At 43.2% G+C, this 13,297-nt stretch overlaps 1 protein-coding gene across 15 annotated transcripts in view; it reads right to left on the reverse strand.

The window, feature by feature from the left end:
• The window catches only part of MBNL1 (muscleblind like splicing regulator 1), a 245,972-nt gene that overhangs the window by 56,224 nt on the left and 176,451 nt on the right, over positions 1-13,297 (reverse strand). For all 15 annotated transcript variants that reach the window (XM_015427000.1, XM_015426997.1, XM_015427010.1 and 12 more), the window contains one exon: positions 3,344-3,514. In XM_015427000.1, coding sequence (XP_015282486.1) covers positions 3,344-3,514 — 171 coding nt within the window. The remainder of the gene's footprint in view (positions 1-3,343; positions 3,515-13,297) is intronic.

Genomic DNA, 13,297 nt, shown 5'->3' on the forward strand with positions numbered 1-13,297 from the left:
TACAGTTTGCTGACCCTTTAGAACAAGAATTGATGAGAAATCATAACTGTAAATAAAACAATACAACCTTTCCCGCCATACAAATATAAACCACAATTAATTGGGGAAATGGGGGATGGGCAAAGTAGACGAGGATGGGTCCATGTCAAGGCACAATTCTGCTCTAGAAATCCACCAAAGGTGTGGAAGTTTAGAATAACTGAACAGGTTCGGAATCTGTCCATTTCCCTCCTAGACTGTTTTTCTTTTTTTTTCTTCATTCCCTTTTCATCATCTTTTTAGAAAGAAATAAATCTGATTGTAATACTTTGAAGTCTAAGGATATCTCTTGGTAAATTGCTACTGCTGCTTTCATATTCTGTATACTTTGCTTGTGAGTCATTTTCTAAACTACGTTTGGATTTTTTAGTTGAAACTCACAAGATCATAGATTGGATACAAAGCTTTTCTGCTGGTGAGAAATAAAGGAAAGATCCCATTTGCTCACCCTACAACAGTATGCTGGGGATCATGAGACTTATTTTGACAGAAGCCATGCAGGACAGGGACTGGGGAACTGTAAGGAAAGGAATTCTGCAGGTCAGTGAGAAGGCTGGCTAGATCCAACCCAAACAATCCAACCCAACCAACAGTCAATGTTTTATACCTGTAAGGTTTTATGGGATCAAATTATACAATTTTGTACAGGGAAACTTGTATGTTTAACTGTTTTACAGCATTGTCCTATGGTCAAGATTTCATCAAATATACTCACTGTGATTTTACTTGTAAGCTTAAAAGCAATGCCATGGTTGTCCCTTGGGTAACTTTGGCAGTGTTTTCACAATGAGCATCATTATTTCAGAATGCATTCGATCACATGTTCTTAAACCCCTTCCTTTTATTCTTCTAGCTTGCTTCACATTATGTTTTGATGACAATTTATATACAACCTGAAGGCACCTACAGGACATGGAACTGCTTGTTCATGGTTACTCTTGACTCTGAAAGCCCGTTGTTCAGAGCTTTGCATGAAGAAGGCCCCAGTTTTAAGCCCTGGCACTTCCAGTTCTAGGACTCCAGGTAGTTAGGATGGGAAAAGACCCTGCCTGAGACATCACAGAGCTGCTGTCAGTCAAAGCAGAAAATACTAGGGTAGATGGGCCAATAGTCTGACTCAGTATAAGGCTACTTTGTATATGGTTGACCTCTGGACATTTTAGATGTGGGAGGTTTCATTTTAGTTACTAGATGACTTCCATTCAACTCAAGTTTCTAAATCCTCTCTTTGAGCAGCCAATGTGATGTACTCTTATGTCCATAATTTAAGGAGTTTCAGAAAAGCAACGCTTTATTTAATTTATTACCATTCAGTCTGTCTTGCAACCATGCTGCAGATTTCTACAGAGAGGATCCCTTAAGGAAAAAATATGATTTCATTTACGGGTCCTGCCAAAACTAATCTGTTGGTCCTGCATGTCAAATTCAAACTAAACTCAGGGGATTTGAACAGGGTTTTGCAAAGTTGCCTCTTTAGTTGTCTACAAAAACAGCAATCCTGCCAACCTTTGGGTATTTACTGCTGGGAAATGATACATTTACAGCCTGTCCCCCAAACCAGATATAGACAGGGCACTTAATTTAGAGCAAATCAGTTCAACATAATAAAAGTGGATATGAATTCAAATAATTGGGCTAAACTGGCCTGAAGATGAGAGTTTTGGGCTGCTACATGCTACTTTTAATAGACCAGGGCTGTAATCCTACATCTACTTAACAGGCAGTAAGCCCTTATTGGACTGACTTACAAGTAAGCAAGTTTAGGCTTTGCCTGCTAAGACAACGTTGTACAGACTTCTCTAAGATATCAGACAACTAAAATAACATTATAATATGGCATTAAGGCCCCTGTCCAAGTGCACTGACTCATGATAGCTTATACTTGAATACATTTTGTTAGAGTTTAAGGGGTTCCTGTTTTATTTTGCTGTTACAGACTAACATAGCTACCCAACTGGAACTATCCAAGACAGGAGATGAAACAGGAGAAAAGGAAGGGGCCCTTAAATCAGTGGCAGCGTACATGATCTGCTGGTCATAGATTTAATTAATCCCCAGCATCTCCAGTCAAAGTTTCCCAAGCACCAAAGTGGGGTTAGACTTCTCTGTCTGAGACCCCGGAGAGACACACCTCGTCAGTGTATACGATATTGGGATAGATGGACAGACTTCACATAGTCACTTCTAATTAAGCCCTGTATTGCAGCCGTGACACTTCTTACTTGACAAATGGCTCTTTGGAAAGCAGCCAAAGAACTAGGCTGTGCCTCCCCCTCTATTGTCGCCCTCACTATTGTTTCTTTTTTGCTGTTTCTGGACTGATTGACCTTCCCTTGTTGTTACTGCAAGTGCCGCAGTTGTTTCTAGTCAGGGAAACACAGCTCGCTATTAAGGGTTGCGGGGCTCTCAGCCAGAATTCCGCATTTCACTAACTAGAAGCATTTGGTGGGGGAGTCAGGAGGTAGGCAAGGGGAATACACTGATGATGGTGGAGAGGGTGGGGGTGGGAGTGGGGAGCATATGTAAGAGGAAGGAGAAGCAATGTCCCTTCCCTCCATAGGGTTTTGAAAGGAAGCTGAGTGGCAAATGGGAGGGAGGGGGGAATGTAGCTCCTCTTGCCTTGACGAGGGTATGGACCAGGTGCGAGGCACTGGGGTTAACTGCAATTGGAGCTGGGAGCTGCAGCTCTCTCTTTAGCACAGCAGCCAACCTATGTAGCAGCATGGACTCCAAAGTATAATCTGGCACAAGCAGGACTTTCAGCTGGATATGGGGAAGAGTACATCTTTAAATGTAATCTCACCCCCTTGAGGCAAAACAGTAACCCCAGCACAGACAACAGCTGTATGAGGACGCTGGGCCACCCCCACGCCCCCCACGACTGTGCATTCGCCTAGTTGTCTGGAGGGGCAACCACACAGAGGAAATGGCCACGTAAACTCTCCCTCCCTGTGATCAGTGACATTTTGGAAAGTAGTGTCACTGATCATAAGGCGAGGCGTAAATGCAGCCGCTTCCCACCCTGATGATGATATGGCAATCACATGAAGGGGGGGTGGAGCCAGCGCATCTGCTCTACCCCCCCCCCTGGCATGTTCAGTGAATGTGTGGGGCTGCTTTCTGCATTGCTAAATTATTACTCTGCATGATGAGACTCAGCATGATGCACCATGTCGAAGTCTCCGCTGGCTGTTCTGTTTAACAACTTATGTATCTATAACAAATCCACAGAAGTGCCACTGTTACTGAAAACGAGGGGCCGTGCAACCAGGACGCAAGTGAAGGACTGTCAACCGGCACTCACCACTGGTTGTAATTGGGCACCAGGCATCATGGCATTGGCTAGTTGCATTTGCTGGGCCAGCATGGCCATGTTCTTCTGCTGAATCAGGTTATTGCGTCCATTGATCTCCAACTGTGTTTTTAAGTGCGGTGGTGGGTGAAGATATTTGCAGTTCTCCCTTGAGCATCGACCCTGGAAACAGCAAAGCAAAACAGGAACAGTGAGCCTTGTTTGGTACTAGTATGTTTCATAATGGCACCAGACCAGAACTTCATTCTAAATGAGGTATCCGTCCATTTCAGATGGATTTTTATTTTTTTAAAATTTATTTATTTATTTTATTAACAAATTTATACCCCGCCCTCCCAGCCAGAGCTGGCTCAGGGCGACTTACAGAAAGAATAAAACACACAATAGACAGTTTAAATAATCCTAAAACCATATAAAACATTCTAACATTAAAAGGTGCTGACACTGATGATACTAATAAATAAAGAAATGTTAAACAATTTTAAAACATGGTGGCCAACCTTCAGTATACCATCCTAGCGGTCAGCCCATAGATCTAACCTTATGCAGCTGGCACAGGCTGTTCTGATGGCTTCAGAGGACAGGGTTCTCTATCAAGGCGGCTCCTCCTAACTGAAGGCCTGGCGGAAGAGCTCCGTCTTGCAGGCCCTGCGGAACTGCATAAGGGCCCACAGGACCCTGATCTCTTCCTCCAGCATTTCACACAGGAAAACAGGGACACCACTTTGAGACCCCCTATTCTCAGACTAAGGATCACAGCTGGAGGCTGCTTCCTCTCTTCATTCTGCATTGCTGAAGTTTATCATCCACCAGCTGTGCCCATTTATTTTGTATTACCTTGTCCTGCACTGATTTAGAAGTGTTTGTTTTTCTGGTTAAATATATACTAGGAAAAAAAACTATACTATCAAGAGTGGAAAATGTAATTCAGCAGATATAGCGTAAGAATATGTTTGATTGCATGCTCCAGGATGTCTTCATGTTCATGCACAAACATTACATGAATGAGCACAAGACATAAAATGCATCAACGTACATTTACTCAGAAGTCAGTCCATAATACTCAAGGGGCCTTTTCCCAGATAACTTGCACAGATTCCATTCTTAGCTTGCATTGCTTCCCTGTAGGTCCATACATCTAGTTGCCAGATCATCAACAACCTCCATCAACCTTCCTAGCAACCATCTATTCTTGGCCATCTTTCATAAAACAAAGACACATCTTCCCTTTCCCAAATTCTCAGTGAAATCAAAAAGAAGATAGGGAGAAAAATGACTCTTCACTGTGTGCCAAGTGGGAATCACAGACCCTTTGTTAAAGCAACAAAAATCTGCCAACAAATATCTCCACACAGATGATCCCTTCCCATCCCCAACGTTCTTTGCACTTTCCAAATCCTCTGGAATTCAGAGGAGGAAAGGGGAGATGTTCTTGTTCCTTCTGAGGAGCTCCAAAGCCTGGCCAAATTGAGAAAGACTGATCTCTCTGAGCCAATGAATTCTAGGCATGTCCCAGATAATTTGGAGGATTCGAGGGGAAGTGGGGAGTGACAACTACAAATCCTGGCTAGCAAAGCAGGCCATGCAAAATCTGTGGATCTCTGGTTAGAATACAGCCCAGTGCCTTTCTTTGCTTTCTATTTAGGTATTTCGCACCAAAATATGCGTTTGTGTGTGTGTGGGGGGGAGGGATCTTGATAAAATATGTGCACGAGTGATTATCCTTATCTTTAGAGCAGACAGATGGGACCTGTGCAGGCTGGCTGAGTTCCAGGCCCTCTTTAACTTGTGAGGATTAGCTATGTTGAATGAGCACATCTGGTCCCTGAAGCACACCCTACTTAGCTGCCCCCTAATCTTGAAAACCAGTAATTAATCAATGAAATAAATGTTTTCAATGATCACAGTTAAATGTGCAACAATGGAGACCATTCTCCCAGGGGTATACAAAGAACATAAGAGATAAAGAGACACAAATTTTCCCTTGGCAGAACACATTAGTAAATCCAATTCTCTTTTCCTTTATAATCAATCTGAGAAGCAGTCATGGTGGTGAAAACCAAAACCTTAATAATCAAAGGGTTGCTTTAGATCAAGTGCTGCTTTGTTTTTTGTGCAAGGAATAAATTATTTCCATCCAATATGACCTTATACTGTACTTTTGCAAGAAAGCTAGAGGCTTACGATTGTTCAGCATCTGCCAGTGAGCCAACTTGAAGCACTTTTGCTTCTCAGTAAAACTGTTTATTTCTATCCATCTGTCTCCATTCTTGTCAGCCAAACACATATGACTCTCATTTTTGCAGTTAGCCAATTGGCATTTGCCTAACACAGGAGGCCTGATAATGGGATTTTACATAATTCTCCAGATCTCATTTGGGTTCAGTCACAACGAAGGAGCAGTCAATCAAACACACTAACTGATGTGCTTTTCAAAACACATGCTTGCAATAAGGATATTAAATGAAACAGAAGTAACGGGGCAGATGCATATCACAGTAGGAAACAAAGGGTGTCTACTGCATAATAGAACAGAGATGGCTGATAAGAAATATAGATAGATGGGATTACTATTTAGACTTAAGTAGAAATAACACTGTAATTGAATCATCAGGTGAATCAAATATTTAAGATTTGCACAGTTCTGAATCAGAGCTAAATAATAAAGGATTCTTTGATGCAAGCCATGACAATTAAAATGGTATAAAATCCATATGAATTTGTATAGACCATAAATATGGTTGTACACAGGAAGGACCAATCGATGGCTGTCTAATAGAGGGATACTGGACCACCACATTTCCTAAATGCAAAGCTCCTTAAATTGATGCTTGCTTGTGATGATGTGTACCTGTGAACTAGAAGTCTGTGAGCTTGAAGAATATGCAGTGGGTTGGATACTGTTACTAGAGTTCTGGTCGTGGAATGGAACTCCTGAAATGCTGCTTCTAGGGGGACACACATGAATAACATTGGGGTGAATATCTAAAGTGGAAGGGGAGAATTGTCAAAAATGGATCCTTTCTCCTCTCCTGAACTACGTACCCAATTTCTAGAAGAAGAAGTAGTAGTACTAGTAGTAGTAGTGGAGGACGAGGAAGAATAAGAGGAAGAAGAGAAGGAGATTGGATTTATACCCCACCCTTCACTACCAAAAGGAGTCTCAGACCAGGTTACAATCGTTTTTCCCTTCCCCACCCCACAACAGACATCCTGTGAGGTAGGTGGGACTGAGAGAGCTCTCTCAAGAACTGCTCATGAGAGAACAGCTCTGAGAGCCATGACTGACCCAAGGTCACACCAGCAGCTGCATGTTGAGGAGTGGGGAATCAAACCAGATTCTTCCAGATTAGAGTCCACGTTCCTAACCACTACACCAAACTGGCTCTCAGTTCTACAAAGCCACCACAGTCATACAGTCGCTGTCATTAATATATTTGGTTGTGTCTTCTCCTGGTTCATATGTTAACTCCTCTACAGGAACACAAGGCAGCTACTGAATCTGGACTGAGAAAGGCAACGGAGAAGGAGTATGGTTTGCTACAGCAGTGGAAGGATGAGTCATATAGCGTGACACTGTGATAGATTTGGGGAGCAAGGAATTAAGTCTACATAACAGCAGGCATCAGCTCCACTCCCTTCTAATTTTGATGATCAGCAAGGGAGTCAACCACCCATCCTCCCTTTATTTCAGAGTAGGGGCAAGCTGGTCTCCCATTTTTGGCCTGAGCAGGAATTTTTCCCCCTCTGGCAGATTAGCCACCAGCTTGGATGGGGGGTTTTGCCTACTGAGAGAGCCAGTTTGGTGTAGTGGTTAAGTGCGTGGACTCTAATCTGGGAGAACCGGGTTTGATTCCCCACTCCTCCACTTGCACCTGCTGGATGACCTTGGGCAAGCCTTAGTTCTGATAAGAGCTGTTCTTGAAAAAGAGCAGTTTCTGTCAAGAGCTCTCTCAGCCCCACCTACCTCACAAGGTGTCTGTTATGGGGAGGGGAAGGGAAAGGAGTTTGTAAGCTGCTCTGAGACACCTTTGGGTAGTGAAGGACAGGGTATAAATCCAATCTCTTCTCTTCTTCTTTTTCTAAAATATGAGGATATCAATGTGGTGAAAGTGTGTGTGTGTATATATCCACTTATATATAATTGTGAAGTGGGGTGGCACTTTCTGAACATTCCACACGTTCCTAAATCAGTTAGCTCTATGATGTGTCACTCAGAAGCTGTCCCTATCCACTGGCTGCATTGCCTGAGTCCTGCCTCCAACATTCCAAACAGTTTGCTGTTCCTTTCCCCCGCAATAGCCAGTCGAACACAGAGGTGGTTTGCATATGCGGCCTGATTGGCCTTTGCCTCTAACATTCTAAACAGTTTGCTGTTGCTGTTGGGAGTCATTGAATGTGTCCTGAGGTAAAATACATATCCCAATCTGGAGAAAATGGCTGTTTTGGCCAGTGGACTCTGACATTATACCCTGCTGAGGTCCCTCCCCACCCCTTCACTCCCCAGGCTCTACCCCTCAAATCTACAGGTATTTCCCAACCCAGAGTTGGCAACTGTGTAATCTGCTTTCCAGACCCTTGGAACTCAGAAGACATGGCATAGGAGGAGGCGCTTTTCTACCTTAGCTGCCACTGCATAACCCCAAATCAATATAAGTCAGGGGTGGAGGAAACCATACCTGTTACCATGAGGCTGTCCTCCCATACTACCCACTTGGGGCAGCAAAATGACTTGAGACAGCCCTGCCTTATAGCTAAGCAGAAGGAAATAAACATGACTTGCCTCCCTCTATTTTCCCCTTCCCTTTGCCGCTCCACCAGCCACAGCCGGGACACTCACCTGGAGCTTCCTTCTAGAGCTCCTTGTATTTCTCCCCACAACGAGCCTTATCCCTACTATGTGTGTGTGTGTGTGTGTGTGTGTGTGTGTGTATGATATTACCTGTCCTTAGAAACAAAAAAGTTTTTCTTGCCACTTCAAATCACACAAACACACATAAATTTATATGAGATGCATTTTCATGCATTCTTAGTAACAATTACTCTGGTCATTTTTTTAAAAAAGTGCATTTAAATCAATGATTATCTCTAGCAGAGAACAAATCTTTGTAACATCTACTGTGGCACAAAATCTGTATAATTCTTGTACTCTACCTCCCCAATCACAAAAAGGGGAATTATATATCCCATAACTATTTAGACGACATCTATCACAGAAACATGCTGTATATACTGAACTAGTAAACTAAAACACTCTCTCAGTCATTGGGTTACCAACTCTGGGTTGGGAAATAGCTGGAGATTTGGGGGGTAGATTCTGGGGGGGGGATTTGGGGAGGGGATGAACCTCAGAGGGATATACTGCCATAAAGTTTACCCTCTGAAGCAGCCACTTTCTCAATGGGAAATGATCTCTGTAGTCTGGAGACCAATTGTAATTCTGGGAGATCTCCAGGCCCCACCTGGACGTTGACAGCTCAGCTGAGCCAGAAGCTTTATACCGGTTCAAGGAAAGATAGAGTGTTTTGTTAGTTTGCTTGATTTGGCACTATAGTCAATGGCTCTACTTTTCATTTCTATAATATGCGAGGTAACAATCTTCTTAGAGTTACATTAAAAAATTGTACCCATGAGCTGTTACAGTGTGTTCTGCAAAATGTAGCAAGGTCTACTGTCATTTATGAGATCAATATCTGTTCTTCAGCACTTGGCTTGTTAGTTTTGACCAGAACACATGGGAAGGGGGAGGTTGTTACTCAAGCTGTAAATCTGCCGTGGCAATATCCACTGGAGGGAGCTTTGGAACCTGAGAACTGTGAAGCCACCTATAATGCAGTTTCTTCCTTTGGAGGGTTTGTAGTAGCCTAGAATGTGCAGCTGATTTCTCTGTACCTTTCTAATTTTATATTTTTCAGGATCTAAATGCTGTTCCCAACTAAATGCTTTAACCTATGTTGAGGTGCCCTCTACATAAATTCCAGTAGAAGTAAACTGTTTACCCAGATCTGAGCATTTTCAGTTTCCATTGGTTTCAACGGAAAAAAAATTGAGCACATGGTTAACTCTCCACTGAAATCAATGGGGGTTTAACTTTGGCTGGGTTGTGCCGTATATGCATTGAAACCTAAATATGTAAGTGGAAAAAGAGACATGCAACTGATGGCTGTATCCTCTCGGAAACAAATAATAACTCTTCTTGTGGATTAATACCACTTTTGTCTTTTGATTTCTCTTGGAAAAATGTTCACGAGAAAGGTGGGCACATAAACCTTTAAATAAATAAACACTGCACATTTGAAAATTCAGTAGCAATAAACAATAGAATAGAAAATGAGGGCGAACTGTGCTGCAAATAAACCTCTGTTAAGCATACGGGCCCTGAACTCGTAATTCTGACAGCCAGATCAGCCAGCGTAGCAGTATATATAATATTTGTGGCTGGAAAATATCATCAAGAGGGTTTTTTTCTTTTGCTACATCAACATATTATTGTAAGCAATTTGCTGCATTCACAATTGGTTTAGTATGCTTTCTCAATCCTAATTTTTCAATCTATCGACTGCAAGCACCTAAAAGTGGAGCCACAGATCACTACAGCCAGGCACAGATTCTGATAAAGGGAGTGGATTCTTTGTAGACCCTGGAAATGGCTGTGTTTATAAAGCAGCCGTCTTTGCCCTGGCCCATGAATGCATGCGGGGGGCATAAACATGGCTGTAGCAGTCAGGCAGCATTGCTAGGAGGAACAGTGAAAGAAAGTACAGAGCTAATATGAACCTCTGGGCCTGGTTAGAATCTCAAACAAAACTCTCTCAATCTGTATTATGTGTGCTTGTGTGCCCACACACAGAAAAAGAGACAGAGGCCCCGGTCACACGGGCAGGAAACTGCGGGGGGGGAAGCGTGGCTGTTTGCCCTGGGGCAAACTAACACGCAGTAAAGCGATCATACCTCCTGTGGAGGTTCTGTGGAGGTACCGTGGAGCTTCTGTGGTTACGGAGAGGCGTCGATCACAACACATGCCTGCGCGCAACGAAGAAGTGCGCGGTGCGGCGAACTAGTATTCTTTTTTTGTGTTCACTACGAATGCGCATGCTCCGTTGGGTGCATGTGCGCAACCACGGGGACTTGGGGAAAAAAAAAACCTTTTTCACAAGGGGACATGGGCGGGCGCCGGATGCCACCGGAAACGCGATCAGACGCCCGCCCTTGCCCCGCAGTTTCCGGAAACTAGTACCTCCGAGGTACTAGTTTTTTGCTGCGCGGTTTCGGGAGGAAGCCTCGGTTGTGCCACAGAAGCGCTACACTCCCCAGATGTGCTGGTGAGATCGCGCCCGGAAACTCCGCCTGTCTTCCGTATCTCTTGCGTGGCTAATGTTGCGTGTGACCGCAGCCAGAGAAACACATCCATTTATTTATTCCCCCTCCCCAGTTTCTCACCCACTTCCCCCTCTAGTGGGAACGTTTAAGCTTGTTTAGAATGAAACTGTGAAAATTATCATAGGCCTACATAAGAACATAGGGTAAAACTGGTTGCCTAGCTAAAAATAATATCGTCACTGAAACTAGCACCTGGCTAGTACTTGGACGGGAGGCCACCAAGGAAATCTAGGGCTGCTGTGCAAAGGCAGGCAATCGCAAACCACCTCTGTTCATCTTGTGCCTCGAAAACCCTACAGGGTCATCATAAGTCAGCTGTGACTTGATGGCAGCTTCCATCAAGGAAAGGACGAGATGGTGGCAGGGGGCAAGAAGTATGGAAGAAGAGCAGCTTGTCAAGCACCGGACATATGCAATCCCTATTTATAAGCAGTTTAATTTTTTTAAAAAAATAAATTCTAGTGTTACAATTACCTTAACTAAAATGTAAGAGGAATTATACATGGCAATCTAGAATCTGGGCAATAAAAATAACATGAAGGAAGTGCACAATTTGTTAAGGAGGGAAAAGCTGCTCTGGTCTAATGGATGGTGTGCTATTTTTATCCTGCAGAGCAGCTATCACATTGCAGGTGCATTAGCGAGTTAACGTTTCTGTTTGGGCTGCATCCACTGCAGAGAAAGCAAGTGGGCCCCACACCTCGGCTATCACGTAGGCAGATTTCCCTTATATTACAGAAAGTTCAGCTAATATTGTTGTGAAGCGCCATCTGGAATCGCTGTAATCACAAAAGCATTGCTATTGACCTTGATGGGCTATACATTTAAACCTTGGATTTAAAAGAATAATATGTCTTTCTTTAAAGCTATTTTTACAGAAAAATGAAGATTTTTCAGACATGACAAACCAATAAGATAAATGAATATCTAAACTATTTAAAGACATATCTTCATGTCTAAATATCTTAAACTAAACAGGATCGAGAACGTGCAAAGTTTTAATTGGGAAAAGATTTTCGCAATAAAAGGCAGCCTTTCTCTAATGTACTGTAGGGAGGGGACATCATGCATCCCAAGGAGATTTTGTCCTCCAGTGACTATCATATAAACAGATCGTATATACCAGCACAGAGCAAAGGAAGAGCCAGGATGCTGATCCAGATATCTTTCAGAGCCAGCTCTGGGGTAACTTCTCTCTTTACTCACACCAAAGTATGCCATAGATGTTCTGTGAAGTATAATTGGTAAATATGTAGAACTGGCCACTTTTTCACTAAAATCTGCTGCTTCTTTATTTTTTAAAAGAAAACACACCTAATTCTGAAAGTTTAGCCTGGAGAGGAGATGACTGAGAGGTGACATGACAACCACCTTCAAATACTTGAAGTGGTATCATATAGAGGATGGTGTGGAGTTGTTTTCTGTTGCCCCAGAAAGTTGGACCAGGCCCAATGGCTTGAAATTAAATCAAAAGAGTTTTCAGCTAAACATTAGGAAGAACGTCCTGACAGTTAGAGCCATGCCGCAGTGGAATAGGCTTTCTCAGGAGGTGGTGGGCTCTCCTTTGGAGGTTTTGAAACAGAGGCTAGGTGGCCATCTGACAGCAATGCTGGTTCTGTGAACTTAGGCAGATCATGAGAGGGAGAGTAGGAAGGGTTGCATCAGTGCTTAGTTCTCCTGGCTCTTTCTTACACACCCAGGGAAATGCTGATTGCCACTTTAGGGTCAAGAAGCAATTTTCTCCAGGCCAGTTTGGCCAGGGATCATGGAGGGGGGGGGGGTTGGCCATTTTTTTGGGCATGGAGCAGGGGCACTGGGGGTGTAGGGGGAAGGTAGTTGTGAATTTCCTGTATTGTGCAGGGGGTTGGACTAGATGACCCTGGATGTCCCTTCCGGCTCTATGATTATATGAATTCTACATGTCTGTAGCCTTTTACACTTGAAGGGAGGGTACATCTGTTTGACATAAAGATCTAAGAAGAAAACTGAGAGTAAAAGTAGCCATTCAAGATACAGTCACATGATTATAAGCCACTCATGTAGACTGTCTAGTCCCCCCCCCCCCACACACACACACACACACGATAAATCAAATCAAAATGTATTGGTTGAAATGCTGTCAGAAATAGATCTAAGAAGACAACTGAGAATTGGCCCTTTAAGATACATTCACATGGTTACAAGTCACTCGTGTAGACCCTCTAGTCCCCCCCCACACACACACACACACCCCACACACGTGATAAGCCAAAATGTATTGGTTGAAATGCTGCCAGAAATATTCCTTTCGGCAGCAATAAACATGCCATTTTGTCATGCACTAATAAAACAAGGCATACTTCCATATTATGCAATTTGGATCCCTTATGCAGATGATAATGACCTTTTTTTATTACACTACTTCATAACACTGAAAGTGCTTGACTCTTTACAACAGTCCTACACAGATAATGCCATGTTTGATCCTGCAATTAAGCAGGCTATTCATAAATATATATTGCGAAGGCACAAAAAATATGGAGATGTAGTGAGCTCTGCTAATGTCAGCCATGGCAGCCTTGCAAA

Source organism: Gekko japonicus, unplaced genomic scaffold (genome assembly GCF_001447785.1).
Source record: "Gekko japonicus isolate JY-2015 unplaced genomic scaffold, Gekko_japonicus_V1.1 scaffold312, whole genome shotgun sequence".
Lineage (NCBI taxonomy): Eukaryota > Metazoa > Chordata > Lepidosauria > Squamata > Gekkonidae > Gekko > Gekko japonicus.